We start from the raw sequence: 22,340 nt of genomic DNA on the forward strand, positions 1-22,340 counted from the left end.
TGAAAGTGATGATTCACAAATTAACGATGCGAATGGATGAACCGTGTCAACGTAAATAGATTACTCGTAAGTAAGTATATAACGTCAACTGTCAATAAAAATTCAATTAAATATAAAGAGACAAATTTCTAAAGCTGAGAAAACAATGCCTAGGTACGTTGCCTAGGTGCACGTTGTGAAGAAAATTTGAAGTAGGTAGGTACCTATTACCTATAACCAGTGAGGGATTTTACTACTACATCATTTGTTGGTATAATAATAAGTATTATCAAAAAAATACCTGCTACTGCATCTGTAGGTATGTATTTTATTTCATTTATTGATTTCAATGACAAAAAATAATAAACTATATACTATAAACACACAATAGTCAACCTATAATCATTGCACGCATCAGTTTGCATGTAAAAAGATGTGTTTAGTCCTATTTTGAAAATTAATAACCATACATTCATAGATAAGTACCGACACAACATCTTTACACGAAACTAATGCACAAATAAGGGTAATAATTCTGAAGTAGAGCTTAAAAAAAATACACAACAATTCAATAATTATCTTTGCTTGTTTTTTTTTTTCTCATAATTTTTAAATAAATTGAAGCGTGATCTCTTCCCATTCACAATAATTCAGCAAACTCGTTTAGCGACTTAAATTATGTATAGAGCAAAACGATGTTTGCCACCCTTTTTATTAAAAATTTGTACCCACCAGAATTTTTCAAATAAAATTTTCGATTAACAACCAATTGGTTATATTTTTATGTCAGATTTTATACAACTAAAAGCTCCGATTATGATAATTTTTTTCTTTTTTATGTATAAAAGCATCTTTAGATGGAAAAATTTTTTTTAATCATATTTTTTCTCTTCCGTGTAACCTTGTTATATACAAATAATATACATCAAAATGTTTTTCTTAACAAAACAGAACGACATTAATCAAGAATTTTTTTATACGTTAACATTCGATTTTGTGATTATTTGACCATTTCTTCTATAGCCTATACTATTCTCCTATTTGATCTCTTTAATATAGGTACATTTAATTGTTATTTTTGGCACATTTATCATCAATTTCTTCAATGCTCATAGCTTTTAAATCTGGTGCTCCCATGAATCCCAGCTCTGTATTACTACTCTCACGAAATTGCTGTAAATTGAAAAATTGCCAATATTAGATTTATCCACTTGTTCAATTATCTGACGGATATTCAACAGTGATGATCGTTCTTAGTGTTATTGCAATCTATAACATAACAACGATATAATTATTTAGAAGAAACATATGAACATGTTACAGTAAATTTATCATGGGATCAATATGCTGAAAGTATGCAGAAAAATTTCAGTATATTACATGCTGTCACACGTTCGTATTAATACTTTCTTGAATATAAAAATTTGGTGATGAATTATACGTAGTATAATAGTTCTGAAATATTATAGTATTGAAGCAATATTACGTCGATATTGATTGTGCCAAATTAGTTAAAATTTTATGCTTATCGACAAAAACTTCTACATCATATTAACATTAAAATACTAACATTGAAAAGTTATGAAATTTAAAAGTAAAATAAAATACGACAAAAATTTTATTTAAATAATTGTAATATATCTTTTATTTGAATACAAAACAATTGATAATATTTTTTATATACATAATTACTTTCTTTCTTGCATTTTTATAGTATAGTAAAGACATAAAATCTTATGTATCTAAGTAAAAATTATCCTCGATCTTTTATTCTCATACTCATATACGTACACTTACATCATACACAATTACATTTATATATATATATATGTATGTTGATTTAAAAACTTAATTAACATGTAAATCCTTTTGTTAAAACAAAACATAGATTCTGACCCCCACAGTTTACCTATAAACAATACAAGAATAGTTTGTCTCAGGCAATATTAAAAGAATGTTTGGCATTTGCTACGCTATCGTACTTGTCGAAAATAACACTGTATAATAAGTGTTACAACAATAGCCTGTTTATTTTACAATTTTTTGCAACTTTTTAGGAAGTTGCCAATATGTTACATGTAGCGATATGAAAATATATTTCTTATACATGCTTTTGAAAATTTTTCATCTTCCTAAAAGTTTCCTTGGTATGAAAATTTTGTATACTGAATGAAATGAAAAAGATCCTGTTCAATTCTTTACGAATTTTACCCTAATGTTTGTACAATGAAAGTTTTTAAAATTATTAATCCAAGATCCATAGGCAATACGAGACAATTAACAATGAAAAAAAAAATAGATGATTAACAAATGAATCATTCATTACAGTTACAGGGTTACTAAGAATAGTTTTAAAATGTTGGGAAATCAGTTTGTTACAATTCACAAAAAACGCGCACAGCCTGCGGTCGCGTAGTCTCCTGTACACGACTTGGCCCCAGTGGGATTTTTTTACTTCAATATATATATATATATAAATTGTTCTTCTTTATAAATCTCTTTTATAATACATAATAAACTTACTTCCTAAAGCGCTACCAGATGCAAAGCCGGCCCGAAAGAATAGGACAGTTAGAGAAATTAAAAAAAAAAAAATGGTGAATCAGGATAATTATGATACATTTATTATATATTATCCGTTTTAACAAGTAATGGGCACTACTGACTTTGACAGAGGAAAAACATTTAATCTAAAAACTGGCTGACTACTGCAAAAACGAGCATCAAGGAATTATTTATTTTTCAGAAAAGGCTGCTCGTGGTCATTGGGTAAAATCGAGTGCGCCAACGCCGATCAAACCTTGTTCACGAAGGATTGCATTTGCCTGGATGTGATTAAATACCTTATCAATTGTCATCTATCGATGTATTAAAATAAGGTTCGATTGATCGTTAAAGTTCACTTTTTCCGGGAGGGAGGGAAGGGGGCGAATAAAGTAAACACAAAATTGACATTTGCATAATAAATATCGGACTCCCACAATCATAAATATTCATATATGTTTAGCGTTAATAATAATAAATTGACTAATTTTGGTTTCACGTGCACGACTCATCATATCCAATTGGTGTACACATTCAATACCCTCTCGTCTTTACCGATCCCAACTGCAACTGGTCTGGAACGATGTACTTCTCATCCTCTCGTTATCTCCTTGTCTTTCTATCACTCGTCACGTATCACATTACATTTAGCCTTCCTCGCGACCCATTAGCTTTTCAATTGTTCCTACTCAGTTTTTCAACGGATCCAGGCTTTCCAGGGAAAAGTCATCCGTTCCAATGGAAAGGCCCCGGCTGAAGCCATCCTGGAAAAGAAACAACAATAAACTTGACCATCTGTTTTATACGTTGCTTTTGTCGAGATGACAACGTCCCACCGCAACCACGACAAAAACATTGGATAGGATTTCGAACCAACCTTCATTTCCAGTAATCGTTTGTCCAAGAGACCAATGGCATTTTCGAGCTCCTGGTGCGTGGGCGAGCGCACAGTCGAGGCTCCAAACTCGCCCATCTCAAATGGATCTTTGAAGTCGTTTTTCGTCGAATTGGGTGCCGGGTTGAAAGGCACGCTGCCAAACAAGTCTTCCTTCATTCCGTTTTGCCTCCTCGAGTCTTTAGCCTTCGGTGGTGGGGCCACTGGAAAATTTACCGATCATTTTTAGGTGATGATTATTCCGTTGTGCGTTTTTTAAACTATTCGTAAGAGACGCATTAGGCTTTTACCACGACAATGTGTTTAACTCGCTACTGCAATAAAAATTATTGCTCAAATATTAATAAATCGGTGTTATTCTGTAATCTGAGGACTTTACGCTTTTTTTTACATTATTTTTTACTGATTGTGCAATTATTGTTATTATTATTTTTTTTTTAGTATTTTAAATAGTCATTTTTTATCACGAGAGCAGTGATTTTTACTGCCTGCTCAGTAAAAACTGCTGTCAAGTCAAATGAAAATCAATTTATCAAAATAAAACTATGTCTGGATAATACCAGTTTACCATTTTAGCAAAAATTTTTTTTTATTTTTTATTGTTTTATTTTTTTAGTTAAAAAAAGTTTCAATCAATCTTTCCAACCAAAGCCTTGACCTTTCCTAAATTCATTGATTTGTAAGGTCGACGGCTATAATCATTCAGTGATTAATGTGGAAAAAGTTCATACCGATTCCTGGCTCTTCATTCCATCTTATTTATGTACTCAGTTTTTGAAAGGTATAAACATCCTAAAATGTTGTGTTCAATTTTCCCTTGTCAACTAGTAAATTACGATTGATTGAAATGTCGCAATACTCACGCAGAGGAGGAGAATTGATTCCGTTTGTTTGTGTAAAAATGGCCCCTGCGGTGATTTGGCCATTTGACAGATTGTTGTTCGACAAGTGGTTGGAGATTCCGTTGAAGCAAGTCTCAAAAGCTCGCGGATTGAAGTCTTCCTCGTCAAACTCATCGATTAAAAGTCCTTCGGTTTTCGTCCCGCTAGTGGAATTTCGGGGCGACGAGGACTCGCTCCTATAGAAAATTCACGAAATGTCAGTCACGTAGCATGTCTCACCTCATTTTTAATGAATTTTGAGATAACATCAGGGTCTGCAGAAAAAGCATTGACCCACAAAGTGTTTACCCCATGAAGTTGTCGTCGAAAGATTTCTCAAAACTTCTCGGAGGAACTGGTGGCGGCAGTTGGGTGCCATTGGATGAATTTCCGTTGGTGTCAGCACTGGAATTGATGAAGAGTTTCCCTGCGCTGCCGTTAACTCGTGGGATGCTTTCCTTTCCAGTCGACGAAGAAGGTGCCAACGACTGATCGGGGACGTGCAAAATGTCGGGGATGTCGTGCTGAGCCAGATAAGAGCTTATGTCGGCCTGAAAAACAAAAAGGACATTGTGGTTGTATGGTATGTACCGACGGATTGAAGAAATTCATGCAAATCGAGAGATATCAAAAAAGACGTTGCACTGATACAACTCGATTCTCGACTATATAGGATCAGACTCACAATATTGTTGACTATGACGTCTTGATGAGAAAAAAACATGGTGGATAAGGAAATAAAAGGTACGAACCGCGCCTTTGATGCCAGCCACGTCCTGGAGGCGCTGCCGGTAGACGTTGTTCTCGTGCTCGAGCCGCTTGATCTTCTGCTGGAGGACCATGGCGCGCCGCTGGGCCTCGAGATCCTTGCCCGAAGTCTCGAGGAAGCGCCTGTAGGCGAGATCGAAGGCCTGGCCAATCGTGAGCGTTATCTCCTCGGCGAGCTTGTCGCTCACGAAGACGAAGCACGTGTGCCGCTCCGCGTCCTCCTCTTTGGCTATGAAACTGAAGAACTTCTTCTCGCCCTTGTCGTCCGCGCAGTAGGAGATCCGGTGCAGCGGGTACTGGTGCATGATTCGCTGTTTGTCCAAGATCGGTTCGTCAGTTGTACGGAAAATGTCGCGTGTCGAAAACGATTAAAAATTGAAAAAAACAAAAAAAAAAAAAACTGGCAATCCTCGTACCTTTGGGGAGGTCTTGGTTTTTGGTTCTTGAATGGCAACGCCGTCGATGCTGATGGTTAGCTCGACCTTCGGCGTTTTCGTTCCCTCGCTCTTCTTGATTTGTTGATTAAACTTAAGCTTACAGATTGCATCTTTGACAACTTCGATGCCCTTCGGCTGGTCCACCTCGGTGCTGCCGAGATACTGCGCAAACACACGACATAATATGTTCATCTCATCGAGATTTACTCAAACTTATCACCAATATAATTATAGTTATTTTACAACAAGCCGAAACTACGGGCTCCTTCAGATTTTCTCTCGCGCACGGAATTTCGATCTGCGCCCTAAATTGCACTCGTCCGGAAACGAGCTTATTTCGTTCATAATGCACAAATGATACATCATATATATAGTGGTGCAAATTTTGTGTTGATACTCGTTATAATTAATTTTTAACTCCACAATCCTCTAAGAGAGTAAAGTACCCATATCACCCCCATCGTAGTTTTTGGGAACATCAACGATGCGCATCGATAATAATTACCTTGCATTGTTGAATGAAAATGGCGCTTGACTCATTTTTTCTTTTTTCCCGAGTATACGTGAAAAAAACACATCCGGCATATTCCGTGATCTGTATAGATGAGAAGACTATCGGGAGATGGCGATCGATAGCTAGGATCGGTAAGATTCAAGGTCGGGAAGATAAAAAGAAGAAGCCCCCGTTTTCCTTGTATTTTCGACGAGCAAACAGGAATAGGCATATGATGTCCAGTACAGCAAACACAAAGATAGCTACAGCATACGCAGAGAACATGGACGGCATGGAGGGAGGGAGAGAGACGGCACTTGAAAAACTTGCTTCGATAGGACAGAAATGCCGCTCCGCGTTGGCTTTGCGACATCATTGCCGGAGCGAATAATCCGCTCGGGGCGACATATTCGATCCGATCGACCTGTTTTCCGAGTGCACTTACTCGCGGAATGGGGTACGACCGTATAGCGTCTGCGCGACTTCCAAGATTTTGCGACGAAGCGCTTCGAAGAACCGATTTTCGTAGCTGGAGCCCATTGCTCGCGCAAATTGCCATCTCTCGACCACACGGCGATCGGATCATGTCATGTGCTCCATGGGCCGAATCGCTTCCTCCCTCCTTTGTTTTGTGGCTGTAGAGATGACGTATACCCCACGAGTGTTCCGACTCGCTTGAGCTTCGTTCCTCAAAAAAACAATTCGTGCCAATGAATATATTCAAGAGCTCCCTTTTGGCGTACCGATATTTGGCTCGATTTTCCACGCTCGGGTCGGAGACTTGGAGAACGAGTGATCCATTGGTTTCGTGAGTCCAGGGAAAATGATTGCTCGCGCCGAAGTGCTTGGGACAATGTTGTTGACTCGAAGTTTGCGAGATCGGCAACGCTTGCAGTGAAAAACTAGACCAACTTGTGCTTCGACAGGAAGGGGGAGAAAAAGAACAAATATACGGCTTGGCTCTTGCTTTCTATTCGCAAATGATGCACGCTCGTACTCTTATATATAGTTGGCGTGTCAAGTCCTCGCGAGCCTATACCTACTGCAAAATCTCATTATCATACACGTTGTACCTGTATGGATACCTGTGTATATTATGTTGGCGAGCCCGCGATTTCGCTGCGTTTTCTCTTTGCGAGCTCAACGTATTGCTTCTAACTGTACGGGCACGTGCATATAATTATATGGGCGTTGTTGTTTTTTTTTTTTTTTTTATATCATTGCAATATTGTCATTTCTCCTTGGTTGCCTATACCTTCGTGTGTGTTATGGGTCGAATATACCATTTGTCGTGATTTTCATAACTTTCTTCTTCTTCGTAAAATTTATTTGTTTTGCCGGGGGATTAGTTTACTAGGTGTTTTTCGTAAAGGTAAATATACATCCTACATTAGGAACTTGTTATTAAGATATATCGATACTTTCTATAGAATCTTAAAATAAATGTTAACACGATGTGCAAGTACTCGTTTGTGTAACTTTCTTTCTTTCTTTCATCGCCATCATCAGCAGTGTTTGATATCAGTTATTGAATTTCATTCAAAAACATTAATTTAAATCATAAATAAAATTAATTAGAATCTAATCATTTTTAATTGTGTTCATCATCTTATGAGTATGTCATTGTTAAAAAAAAAAAAATTGTTTGCTTATGACAAAATTGCTTTTAAACTAGTTTAAGAAAAATATTTTTTTTTTTTTACTGGCTAGGAAAAAAATTACTCGAGTGTAATTTTAATTGTATGATAGTCTTTTCAGAAACTTCAGAATATTCTTCAAGTAAAAATTGTTCGAATTGAATTTAGGCACAAAAAATTTCCTCGTACGACACGTAACAAAAAACAATGAAATATCACACTTCGGCGATAGTATAATCGTGACCATTGTATTTTTATGCATACTATGCACGGTATTAATAGTAAGGAAAATTTGACCAATACCCAAGCGTGACTATGTAACGATCAAACGGGTTTTACAACTCGCCAGCATGTAACGAACGCGCATTATTGGCAGCTGAACACACAAACCAACCCAAACGTGGCATTATTTCCCATTCTGGTGCATAAATGGCAATTCATTAAAACAAAGACTCATCACATTGAACGTAATGTATTCGCGATGCTTTGTACATTTTACCGACACAAATATGTTTATTAATGCATATCATGCAGGTGAAAAGCTTTGATCTTTGCAATTCATAAAAACACAATCGGAAATTACAATTTTGCTTCGTATGAAGGGAAAAAGGCCCTTCGCGTGAACAATAAATATATTTGCTAAAGTATGAAAATGTCACAACTATTTCACTAACAAAATTCAATCAATGCCGTGAAAAAGCTAAAACAATAGCGAAGGGCGCAGTGCGGCAGTGGGTAAAACACGATGAAAAGAGAGAGGTCCACGGCTCTGGAAACGCGCATATTGTATGAAAACGCGGGACCATGTACGAGATACAGTGTTGTGCGACTTGCACATCATAAGAGCCCATTGTTCTCAATTATCTTGACGGATATATCTCACGCGGTTTCTTCCCGCGAAAAGTGCCTTTCTATACCCGTACACTCGTTTTTTTCCACCTGAAGCTGCTGTCGTCCTTACCCACGATTTATTTCCTCTTCTGCGAATCACATCTGCAGCCGATCATTTTTCGCTGACGATTACCCGGTAATCACACCGACAATTATCTTCTCGAAACGTCCTCTTTAACGATACGTGCATTTTTAAATGCTAATGGCACAATGTGGACATTTTTATCAAACGCGTGTGCAAGGAAATTTCCAATTATTCTCACAAACGTAACTTTCGATTGAATATAGTATAACGAAAACATCTACCGATAGCAGAGATCAGGTCTCTACACCTGGTTTTACTTGAAAGAAATCAACGTATAATAAACGATTTATAGTTTTTAGTGCTAATAATCAACATAGAGCATTTTGGATTGGTTATTACGGCCAGTCGGAGTAAACAACGACGTAACACATCACTATTCTTCTGGTGATATAATTTTTGTAGAAATACGACGAAAAATCGAGAAGAAACTGCGGACTTCCCTGATGACGTGCCATCATCACTGTATATATAATCAAAGAGTCTCACGTTGGGGGGCTGTGTATTATGAAACGCGACATTGATAATCATCGATTGTACGTCTTGAAACGGTAACTCCTAAAATGTTCAACGCTAATCGTTGGTTGTTGTTTCGCTAAATCAAGGCGTCACCTCGTCCAAACCGATGCAAAATCAATTGGTAAATGGGCAAATGGACAATAGCATCGGAAAGGAAAAAAAAAAAAAAAAAAAAAAAAGACAACCGCCTGCATCATCTATTTTTCTACACCGGCCGTTGTTTTGTCGTTCGGCGTGTCGGAGACATACTCGGAGCTGCCGCGCAGTTAAATCGCTATTTAAAGCTCGGGGCGCAACAAGAGGAGCACCATCAAACAATAGAAACACGCGCACGTGTACCCACCTTGACTAGGTAAGCGATGTGGCCTTTCTGAAGCGCATCCGGTGGGTGTATCCAGTTTCTCCCGGTACCTGCAACAACCAAAAATCGCACCTTTTTTTTTTTTCTCACTCTCGTTGTTCTCTGCACTCGCAAATGATTGTGCATCCCGCCTAAGGCGTACGCGTCGCGCGTTATGGTAATTGGCATTGGTAATTCTTATTACGCGCAGTTAAATATACTACATAATATATGTATACGCGTAAGCGTTTGAAGCCACGCCCGTCGAAACCTTGCATAAATAACGTAAGCTTTGACACTCTCGCTTCGGCTCGACGTTGACGCTCACAGAAAACGTTCGCGCGCGTTTAGAGAAAAGCGCGATTTATGGTGTTTCCCCCCCCCCCCCCAAGGACCGTATGTTTTTACACATTATTTAAAGTCAAAGTTGTGCATTCACTGATTGGAAAATAAAAAAAGGTTTTCCATCATTTATCGTGTCGTTCGATCTCCGGTACGTTTTTTAAAAGCGTTGACAAGTCCCCGCGTGGTGATTCAACAATGACATGGATAAAAGCTCTCAGGACGCGTCAATAAACCTTGAAAACTTTGCAACGAAGATCTAATGGAAAGGCATTTGCGATTACTTCGAAGAAACTATACGAGTATTTTAAACGCTTTTGCTCGCGCATCGAGATGAGTGTATCTTTGGAAACATCACCGTCCATCATCAAAGTTGGGCGGAAGCGTTGTTTTTTTTTTTTTTTTTTTTTTTTTTTTTCTTACCTCCGTTTTTGTTTTGCTGATTTTTATTGTTGGCCGAATTTTGCGCCCACTTCAAAAGTGTCGAATTCCTCATCTTTTGCGATTATTCCTCTGTCACTCGATCGAAGCTCCTGAAACGAAAACAAAAAAAACCGGTTTTTAGACTTTTTCACTTTTTTGCAAGAATTATAATATATTATATCGAGACACCTGTATTGTGTTTGTTAACGTTATAGTGTCTTATTGACTAATAAAAAAAAGGGGAAAAAAAGCCAACCACGTTACGTAACCGAAGTTCCTTTTCAATCACTCTGCAGTTATGTACGTGCACCTCTCGCGCGTAAGTGAATGCAATATCCAATTTTGGTACATAATGCACGCACGTGTGAACCAACAAGTTTTTTTTTTCTTTTTCCTCGTGCCTTGCACTTGTAAGTAATATTTTTCCACGCTGGAAAACGTCACGGAGACATCGTGCGAACTCCTCCGATGGCATTTCCATACAAGTCAGTGCACCTAAACATAAACGAGCCCCACAATCTCACACAATTTCTTAACCATTCGGTCAGTTCAATTAAAAAAATTGCCCCCGACGTATGTACTTGTGTGTTGCACAAGCACATCATATATATTATGTATTAATCCTTATCTTGCGCGTTTTCTTTAATTCATCGTTCCTGCAATAAATGCGCATGACACGCTGAATAATTTTCCAACGCGGCTATCTGATGATGACGAATGATTTACAGTTATTCGGGTGTATATTTTTTTTTGTAAGCGCGTAACATAATACATACATGTACGCGTAAGCGCTTTCTCGTTACGTATGCCTGCACTCAGCAATTGTTCAAGATTACACTTTTGGTGTACCTGTAGAAATTTTTTTTTTTTTTTTTTTACAGCGCCACTCCGAATAGAATTAATTAATAATTTTGTATCCGTTTATTAACATGACTTCAAAGTAATACACTGTGATTTTTGGAGAGGAAAAATTTTGTTCAAATTTACGGTGAAACAAAAAAGAAATATTCCTGGGTACTAAGAACACAATAGCTGTGATCCCTCGAATTGTTTGTAAATAACTCTTAAATTAATTGAACTAGGGTTCAGTAAAGAAAAACTTACAGTTTGCATCCTTCACTTTTCTCCTTGTCACCGACTGACTAGCCCAGTTTTTAACTTGAAAACATGAGGAAAAAAAAAAAAAAAAAAAAAAAAAGCAGGAGAGTCTGCAATAACGAGGCATATAGGGTACGTTAATATTATTCCCAAGTATAAAGTCCCACTCCCGCGGCTCCTATATGCAACATTCATATAACATAATATGCGGTAGTTACGGTATACACGCATCACACAAACTCTTGTGCACTTGCTTTCGACACAATATAAGTATATCCTGGCCATGTACACGCACTTGTGTATACAAAGTACAAAGATGCAAGAAATCGGTATATTATACACACAGAGATCGGCGGCACAGGTGCATTCGTAATGCGACCTACTTCCTTCGTTGTCTCTCTTAATATACACATAACTACATGTATGTTTGCATAAATGTATATAAGTACTGTATATGGTGTTATTATACACACACATCATCGAATCCCGTTCCTCGGGCGTTGTCGGCTCATTTGATTTGTTTTTTTTTTTTTTTTTTTTTCTTTACCAACGAGCGGCCTCGACATCCCATAATCAATTAACGTAATCGCTTGCTAATCGTTCAGCGAAATGCCAGTCGCGCGTGCAATTTCCAACAACTGGTCTTGTATTACAAATAATAGCCACCTAACGTCGCTTATCGCTTATCGCGGCGAAGGTGATAATTCACGGATCGGCAACATGTATACGTGTAGGTGTATATATAACGGGGTTGTCCGGTAAAATAGCTACCGATTTGTTGAGTGAAATCATATTATAGTACACGGTATACACAAGTGCGTGTACCCTCGAGTCTCAGCATTCGAGGGACAAAATTCAACACCTACAACGAAGAAACTTGTCGGAGACCACTATACTGTGGCGTTCCTTCGGTGTACCTATATATAATACCCCTATACGCTTGAAATTCCATTGTTACGAGGGATCAGCCACGCGTTGAATATAGATCAAGTGCGTTGGTGTCGCGTTGCGTGCATGCGAGTGTACAACGTGGATGGACGCGCGAGATGAAAAAAAAAAGTCAGCTGTGCCGTGAAATAGGTGTACATATATATATATATGCCTTTGTGACCGAGAGAGGTCGGCGGGTGGTCAGCCTTGAGGCGCGTCAAAGGCTGTTCGGTGGATTATTCAGCGCTTCGTCATTCCCGGGATAATTTGTGGTATAAGGATGGAAAAATGAAGAAAAAAAGGCTTCGCTCGCTTTCTCCGCAGGATTTTCTTCCTCGCTCCATAAATGTCACGTGTGACTCAGCTTTGGTGTATGTGCTTTTCACCTCGGCTTTTCTTCGTTGGAAACCAAATGTTTTGCTGGAGATAAGCGCGCCACGCCGAACGTTCGCGTAAATATTATTGATGTGGAGCCGAGGGGTTTTTGCGCGGACTCTTTGTCACCACGTGCGCGTGAATGTTTTTTCTCGCAACTTTTGATGGCCAAACGATTTTGCAAAACGATACGACACTTGGGCTCGGAGCAATAGCATTGAATACAATTTTGAAAAAAAAAACCAAACAAACAATCAGGGAAAACAAAGTTGAAATTATTGAAAAAATAATTAAATGTTTGATGTTGAATACTTTACATTAAGGTGTAATAACTGACATTTATAAAACTTATTTGCCAGAAAAAAAAAAAAAAAATTTCTTCTAATATTCTTTTGCGAATAGTGATGAATAAAAAATTTCCTAGCAACCAAAATGACTGCTGGCAAAATAACTGTGATGACAGCTTGTATCTACACAAGCGATATATTATACTGGCGATATATTTTTAAGACAAATTTTCCGAGATGTTTTTATATCCTTATCACTTGAGGTTAACTTTTTTCTTATCTTCATTACCACATACTTACTTCTCTGTTGCTTTTACCCATGTTTTGATACTTTTTACTTTATCGTCCAAACTTTGAAGCTGTTTTTGTGAAGATACCCGAAACTGTCGTATGGTGGGAAAATTTTGGAAATCCTAAGCTATGCTATCGGTTGCTTTTTCTATATAGTTTTCACAAAGATTAGTCATATAATTTTTTAAATAAATTATATTGTCACATCACTCGGAGGTAGTGGCATCTCAATTGGTATCATCCTTGGCTACTGTTATATTTGAAATTTTCATTTGAAACAAAAATTGTTATATACATAATAAAGCCCTCTGATTCTCAAACATTGCAAATTGTTTTTTTTTTTTTTTTTTATTGAAAATTTCAGAGATTTACCTGCACATAAACAAACAAAAAGAAATGAGGCTGACACTCTCGGTGGCAACAAGGCTCGCGAAATAAAAAAAAAAAAAAAAAAAAAAAAAAAAAATGTAAATATGTACCCCATGCAGGCAGATTTTAGGGCTTAATTCGCGACTTCCTATTTCTCCCACGCGCGTGTCCCTCCGTTGCAAGAGTACGCCACACACAACGAGGCCGGTCGTTGTCTCCACTTCTCTGTTTGTGGTGTATATATACATATTATGTGCTTTATACTCCGGTATACACAGCCTTTCTCTCGATGCGCGAGTCCGATGGTACACCATTGTATCCGAGTATTATTTGCATAAATACGTCACGAAAGCGGCGTAGAATTAAGCTTTGGTTGAGCTTTTGGAATAAATTACTTTTCTTTTCTTTCTTTCTTTTTTTTTTTTTACTTTGCTCTATGGTTTTACGGGAAGTTTTTTGTGTTGGCTCTATTTGTACAGAAAAACCCATTTATCGAGTTATTACTTTTCTGCTGGTTATTCTGCAGCATTTTTTTGTAAAAACTCTTTGCAAATTTGTCCATGCAGATTCATCGATTAAAATAGTGTAGTGTTATTGATATCTGGCCAATGACAATTATAATAAACAACATAACAAGAACAATGTGTCATTGGGTTGTACAAAAATTTATTTATGAATAAAAAAAAAATAACTATGAGATTAGCAACAAGTAAATACATTTCATTTTACGGTGAAAATTTTTCAATCGTTGCGTACAATGCCATTCGCGTACGCACTTTCTCGTCGAGCGAGGAAAATAAAAATAGAAACGCAACAGCGCAAAATCTTATTACAAAGGTAATGAGAGAGAAAGAGAGAGAGAAAAAAAAAGAAGTTTATTACGCGCCAGCAGCATCGGCCATGCATGAGAAAAAAAAAAAAAAACACTGCATACCAACTACTTAAAGCAGAATACTTAATAAACTCGTGGAAGAGATGAAGACTGCGGCAACAATAGCCTCAGCGCGCTGGCCTCCGTAAATCCGTGACCAGCACCAGCATCGTAAAAAGTGTAATTTTATTTTAGTCGCGAAAATCTTCACAAAAACGTCACCCTAACAAAAAAAAAAAATAAATAAATAAATCAAAAGAAAAAAAAAAAAAAAAAAAGTAACGAAAAGAGGTTGTTGACACGAACAGCCGCACGTCCTTGTAATGATTTCGCACGCAGCTGCAATGCGCCAAGGGAGAAGAAAAAAAAAAAAAAAAAAAATTGCTGTCGTAACCGCATCCCAACACGCGGCTATGTAAAATGTACAGTATCCAGAGACTGCACAGCTGCGACGATTCCTGTATATTATATGCGCACGCCACGCACCTGCCACCTGTTGCACCTCGTGATGCCGATAATTTACGCGCTCAAAATCCTTACTGGGCACCGCTTATGCAAAGCACAAATGCGTGGGGATGGTATCGGAGTGGTTTTTGAAACCAGGCGCTGCAATCCGCAAGGTTTTGAAGATTGAGATGACATCGGTATGACACAAGGAGCCGTAAGAAAAAAAAAAAACAAAAAAAAAAACCAAGATTTTGTGTTTGAATCCAAGTAATCGTCTTCGCCTCTATACATTTAAATTTTAGTTTTTGTGATGCAAATATGTGTCCATAATCTTGTCTCAACTTGCCCCTTTTGCGACGCATCATTATTTTTACAGAGTTCACGAGGACGACTTTGTACTATCGAATCATACGATTCTTTCCAGTCCAGAACCTTATTAGCAAAAAAGGAAAAGCCGCCGTTGCGAAAAATTAGGTGTACAGTAATCACCGCTAGCAATCAGGTAAGAATGCCGGGTGCAAGTGCACCGTGTATATATTATATGGATTCATGAATATTAAAATGAACATTACGGCATTAGCCAATAATGATATAGTTGAACAGATTTTATATGTGCGCCCATTCATAAATATTCATGCTTTCGCCGATCCTTTTTTCAATGCCAGTGCCGTTGGCTTTGTTTATGAATCAGCCAAGATTGTACTTATAATCCTGCGGGTATGCTATACATTATTGCACACACACGATGTGCCTTATCTAATTGAAAAATTGTTGTATCCTCACGATGATACTTCAAACTCCAAAACGATGAATCAGTGAAAAGATGCGTCTCTGCAACCTTCGCTTGGTGTGGATTACATACATAAGTACGTGAAATTCTTACAGTGCACGAATACTCATGATTTTTCACTTTTTTGCTGGATACAAACAATACAATTCAACACTCATCAGTACTTACTACTAATAATTTCTTCATTCGATATAGGTGTATATTTTCAAATCATCGGTGTTCATTTGTTATTACCCATTAATTTTCAGTACATAGATATTAAAAGTGTCTTCAAATCATCATTTGGATGTATCCAAAGTTTGGAAACAAATTTTCTAGCAATTTACACAAACGATTATTTAAAAAAAAAAAAACAAAAAAAAAACCACGACATACGCGAAAAATCATTATTAGAGATATGTCTCTAGAGACAACACACGCATATTTTTGAATTCTTTGCGTTCCAAGCACATGTGTTTCGATCATCTGTAATACTTACCTCGAGCAGTCCCAAAGCCAAAGGAAACGAAAAGATGACGCGGAACAAAAGGGAATTAGGTCCACGCGCGTGTTCGGCTCGTTTATAACGATTGAGCGCGCGGGCGTTGATGTACATATATATCTATGCAGTATTAAGTATACGCGTTGCCACGATATAGACGCGCAGAACAATGGGAGAGTCGCGAAGCAGAGACGTGCAGACGGACGGACCTCTCAAAGGCTTCAATTGCTCCGCAAAAATTGGACTCTTGCATCCGTCTCGTCCAGAGTGCATTTCTCTTTCTCTCCCATCGCCTGTGTTGGAGAGGTGTCGAGCACGAGGTATATATATATATATATATATATATATATATATATATATATATACATATACCTACCTTTTGACACCCGGACCCATTCGCACAACTCGCTAAAGTGGCACATTGCCTTATCGCGTTGTTGCGTCGACCGTATAATATATTTATGTTGTCGCCCGGACCAGCTTTACTTGCTTGACGGAACCGTGTGCAATAACTTTTTTTGTCAAGAACAGCGTGCGTCAGCAAGGAAATTAAATACTAAAAGAAAAAAAAAATGATACGTTACATTGACGTTCATTTTGGAAATCGGAGTTTGAGCAAGCTCTACGTCAATTGTTTGCCAGCTGTTTTTTTTATTTTTTTTTTTTATTTTTTATCTCTCTGATCTGTTTGACCTTCTCGTTACATATATATACCTTGTTCTATCGCCGAAAAACAATTTTTTTTTTTTTTTTTATTCTCTTGTCTGATGTTGTCTATTCTATTACCCGTACCTTTATTTGCGAATATATACTCGTGGTTATTCACCAACTACGGCGCTACGTCATTAATCGATGTTTTTTCAGTCGATGGATTCGCATGTTTGCTTCATCGCGTTTCTATAGCCTCGCACTACCGACTGATCAAATACCATTATCAAATGGGTCGAATCAAAAAAAGGACTGTAATTTTTGGTATCTGTAAGTGTGTCGTTAGAACCAACATTGTATCTTGGTAGCTTAGAAATGTTGACAAAATGAGATCATGATTATTGAATGTGAACTTTACGATTTCTATCTTTGATTCGTGATAAAGATATTAGCACTTGAGAGAAGAGCCATTGATACCCCCGAGTGTGCACTTGAGTCAAATCGATTACGAGCTTGTTGATGTCTGACTACAAGTCTTCAGTTTTTTTTTTCCAAACGCTGATTCTTTAACTAAAAATTTCATGTGTTCTTCGAAATAACAACCTCACACTTGTTCGTTGAGACAATCATTTCCTTTTGTCGTACATTATATATTTGGTTGAGCGACTTAAAAGCCGTTTCCAATTCACACGCATGCACCTGCCACTGTAAATATAAATATATATACCGTGAGATATTCGTAGACCGTAATTTTTATTCATCGGTGAACGAACGAACGAACGAAACTCCATGTTGTATTATTTTAATTTTTTTTTTAGTTTACACGGATCGCTGTTGAAAAATATCACCTATACAAATTATCACGCGATCGGTTTCATGCAACAGTACCGCGATTAACGAGGTGTCAGTCCCGTGACAATGAATTTTTCGAGAAGGAGCGTCCGTGCCGAAGCTCCGGGTTTTGTCGACTCGGCTGCTACTCTGCATATACTTTCCATTTTTACAACTGGTTTTTCCAATGGCCCCGCTCAATCCAGAACTATACCTATCATCTGATTCTATAACAGCCCCATTTGGAAATTTCTCTCTGCTGCTAACGCCACTGTCTTTCCCCAGTAGTGCCTCTCGTAAGCACCGATACTTCAAAGTATCCGATCCATTCCACTTTCCCAGGATTTCACTCCCAATCCCCAAACTTTTCCTCTCAGTATCAACTCCACCAAGTTATATATGTATTTTTCGGCGACTTTCTCATCCTAGAATCTTACTTCACATTTGTTTTTCAAAACCACTCGCTTGAAGAGTATACGGACGACCTCTTCGTATACACACACCTCTCATCTCTTAAAATCCACCAGTCGTCCTTTATAAAAATATTCACGTGTAAAAAAAAGCCCTATAGTATCATTAATGGGAAAAAAAACCTTTACTGATCCTTTTACGCCTTTTTCTCCATCTCTATATGATAAACAACCGACCACTGGCATACCCATGAAAATTGACGATGCTCGCGGCTAATAAAAATCAAACTGGCTCCTTCGTACGTTAACTCGAAAATATCACTTTGTCCCACAACGATGCGATTAATACAATTATTGTCTTGATCGGAGGGAATAAATGCGTGCTCGACCCACATCCTTGGCGTGCAATACGATCCGTACACGAACTCACACGTTGCACTGGCATAGCATCATTATAGATCATCAAAGAGGATACAAATCGCCTACAGGCAAGGTATAGGTGAACGAGAATTGGCTCGATATCTTTTAATAAGCGACGATGGAACGAGCAAGTCTACCACCGGCTATATTTTTTTTTTATTTGTAGTTATTATGTATTAATAATTAATTAATAATAATTTTAAAATAATTGCCACCTGTTTCGAAGAACCAGTACACAGTGTGAAACGGGAGGAAGTTATCCTTTGCCATGCTTAATTTTACACAAAATGCCTCTTTATATCTCAAAGCGTCGTCTATTGTTGTTTCATCGATAATACCTATACGTGGATATCGTGCAGCGATTAATGGAAATTTAAGTACATGACAATACGGCTCGACGAGGCTAACAGCTCACGCGTGGAATACAATTTTGCTCATCCGTTTGGGCGTAAAGAAAATTGAAAATCGGCATTGATTGACGGTTCAGTCGTTACAGGTGCGCGGCGCGACTCGACCAGCCATTTGGGAATCGAGATTTTATCCCCAAAGTTTTCCAACAAATGCATTTTTATTTTTTCGTCTTCCAAAAGAGTCTTTAATCCATACTCTCGAGAAATTCTTGGGAAATTCCAAATTCCCAGCAGTTGTCGTACACATGTCCATGTACATTTATATATATTGTCACACTCGTACGTATGGCTTTATTTATTTTCGCTTGTTATACCGAAGTGGTAATACACGGGGACTCTGTACACTTATTACTTATTACGTAACGAGAGTTCGCCGTACTTGCATTCATTGGTATATATAGGTGGTGCTTTGGCCTTTGTTTCGCCCGAAAGAGGAAATTAAAGATGTATACCGAAAAGAGGCTACACGCGAGTGTACATGTATGGCGCGAACAATGCTAAAGAGCATACACGCGAGCGGTGAGAAATTCGACCGACTTATTTCACTGTGCAGTATAATATTTATTATGCATATATGTGTACTGTATTTATGTACGTGCACAAACGTATGTGCTCCACATAATACTAATTACTCGCGCCGTGAGAACAGTATGTACAACGCGAGCGAGTTACGCAAGTGAGTGTGTATTATATGGACGAGTGAAGACTTTCGTCGAGTTGAGGATTGACTGAAAAATCAATGATCTTTTGAGGATTCTTTGAAATTACATGACATATATGATGATGATGATCTACGCTCGGTTCAGAGGTTTTCCAGCAACTTAATGACCGATCTTGGTTCTTCTGTTCCACTTCATCATCATCATCATCATTGTTTATGCTTGTATAAAATCACCAGGTATAGGTACAACTATAGTTATTGTTTCAAGTGATACTTTGACGTCTTGTTGAAAAATCGTACAAACTATTTGGTATAACGCAGAGTGAATTCTCGATGGGTGGTAAAAAAAAAAAAAAGAAATCACCAATTCGTGGACAGACGATTGATAAACGCTTCTACAATGATGCACGTATATGAGTAACCGCTGAGCGAGAAATCGGAGCTAAAAATACTCGAGTAAAACGTTGTTAAAAAAAACGAATCCAAATCGTATCAATGAGACGTCGAGCAAACAATAAAAGTGACAGAGAGCACGGCATAGCGTCAATCGGGGGAGTTCGTATTTATCAAAGAGCCGATGAACAAGTATAAAAATAGCTCTCGCACATTCACCGCTCGTATAAATATAATATGATGTGATAAACTCCTGCATAATATATACGTGCAGGCACTGCGCGTCGAGCACAAAAGTGTAAGTAGGAAGACGATCCGGCCACAAGTGGCTTCAATGAGAGGGGACCGATTTTGTCCCGCTGCTGCGACTACGACGATTTTACTTACGAAAGAGTCGCCTGCACTTGCTCGCCCAACTGGATGAATGTATGTGCCGCTCTCTCTCTCTCTCTCGCTTGTACGTATATATAATATATTGTTCATTGAAATGCGAGAGCCAAGCTGTATGGGTACGTACATTACACACGATGTTACAACAATCAGTATACACACACGCGAGCCTTTGACCTGCGGGTGGTACACACATATGCATCCCGCACTGAATCGCCACCCGATTAAGAAAACAATAGCCAATCATTTAATGATCCAAGGACGGATTTCACGCGGAGTAGTTCAGATGGCAGTTTTATTCATCAAAACTGTGCGCGTTACTTTCTCTCGATTAATCTTGCTACACTCACTCTCGTTCGGTATATCCTTGTTTATTATGGCTTACAGCATATTATACGTACACTTATGAATAAACAAAGACACGTTTTTTTTTTTTTTTTTTTTTTTTCTCTTTAGACCAACTCTACAAGTTTTTTTTTTTCTAATACGATAGTTTGGATTGGAAATGTATTTACCACACGAGATACTTTGTCATTTATGAAGGTGGTGACGATGAGCTTCGACTTTGTTGAAATACTTGTTTGCGCGGTTAATGCGATTATTGTGTTGTTATGGCCTTTGCACCGGTATAATCCAATCGAAGATACCAATTTGTCTCAATATTCGCGTTTAATCAAATTGAGTGGACAAAGGGTATAACGCGTGTGCATGTACTTGTAATGAAATATTTTTGTCAAACCGTATAACTACATGATTTTTCGTTTAATGGCACAACGTTTTTGTCCTTTGGTATATCATATAAAGGGAACTTGTCCATCTAATCGTTCAGTATCGAAGCTAAAAGTATATATGTTACCAAGTATACATTTATACCTATACCTATATAGGTATAGTAAGTTTTTATTCTTTTTTTTTCATGTTTCGTAAGCTCTAAACTTATCATTTGAGAAAATCCGAATGGATCCAGATTTCGTCCGTTGCATCCGACGTTGGAAATTAAAAAAAATTTTCCTGCAACTTAGCGCGCGGACAAAAGTTACGTTGTACACGATACGCATACCACATGAGGGACGGATTACGCAAGTCGCATCACAATTGAACTCATCGCGTGTGTTCCCTCGTGCAGTCGAGACAGGCGCGTGTGTGGGTATATATATATATAATACATATATAATATATGTGTACCCGCGAGCCGCGCAATTAATTCCCCTGCCATGAGCGATCGGCAGTCAATGAGGAAATGGAGGAGTTTCTCTCTGTGGCATTGTTAGCGAGACGATCAGGAAGCAGAGAAGCATCGAGAGGAAGGAGAAGATATTATAGTGTGCTGCCGCGCGCATGCGAAAACAACGCGATAAAGGCGAGGATAAAGGAGACCTTTAAATGAATAAATATAACATATAATAATTATATACGTGCTTACACATCACGCGACCGTCAACGCGGGATATAATCATTGCAGGCGACATCGATTGGGTCGAGTTGTTTAAACAAAAGAAAGAATCGACTCGAGCTGTACACGAGCAAAACGTATAAGAAAAGGCGCGTTGACACAGAGTTCATACTTAGTTGGACGATCAATGCGCGTACATGTACTCATGGTTATTTTTACACGTACCCTGTTTATTTGACGTCATTCTCATGTGGCATCTTTAATTACAAGGCCTGTATATATACAATTGCTATACACGCGAGACGGATCCAGACGATAATTATATATATATATGTATATTTTGGGCTTGTACTCTGGTACTCGCAACTTTTAACAAATAAAGAAGCTCTAAATACAAAATGACCTATCTGAACAATAAGTGTCACCAATTGATAGTGCTATACCACACTTACATTGATAATTTTTTTTCCTCTCTCAATGTTAAAATAATATACATACCTGTACAGTGAGGACGTAGTTTTTATAGCCAAATGGCTAATGTACCTTTTTTGACATCCAATGGCTAGACTTTGCAAGTGTATGCCCACAAATTGTCCATATAGTATATAGAAATA

At 37.9% G+C, this 22,340-nt stretch overlaps 1 protein-coding gene across 1 annotated transcript in view; it reads right to left on the minus strand.

Annotated features, from left to right (window-relative positions):
* Positions 1-2,927: 2,927 nt before the first annotated feature.
* Positions 2,928-22,340, minus strand: part of LOC106643598 (PTB domain-containing adapter protein ced-6) — a 31,404-nt gene continuing 11,991 nt past the window's right edge. Inside the window, exons 2-9 of the mRNA XM_014358791.2 lie at positions 10,232-10,341; positions 9,470-9,537; positions 5,484-5,666; positions 5,052-5,378; positions 4,609-4,850; positions 4,282-4,496; positions 3,401-3,621; positions 2,928-3,287 (exon numbers count right to left, since the gene is read on the minus strand). Coding sequence (XP_014214277.1) covers positions 3,213-3,287; positions 3,401-3,621; positions 4,282-4,496; positions 4,609-4,850; positions 5,052-5,378; positions 5,484-5,666; positions 9,470-9,537; positions 10,232-10,304 — 1,404 coding nt within the window. The 5' untranslated portion in view covers positions 10,305-10,341 and the 3' untranslated portion in view covers positions 2,928-3,212. The remainder of the gene's footprint in view (positions 3,288-3,400; positions 3,622-4,281; positions 4,497-4,608; positions 4,851-5,051; positions 5,379-5,483; positions 5,667-9,469; positions 9,538-10,231; positions 10,342-22,340) is intronic.

Source organism: Copidosoma floridanum, unplaced genomic scaffold (genome assembly GCF_036245765.1).
Source record: "Copidosoma floridanum isolate Cflo_tuat_1 unplaced genomic scaffold, Cflo_Japanese_pri ptg000009l, whole genome shotgun sequence".
In the NCBI taxonomy this organism is placed as follows: domain Eukaryota; kingdom Metazoa; phylum Arthropoda; class Insecta; order Hymenoptera; family Encyrtidae; genus Copidosoma; species Copidosoma floridanum.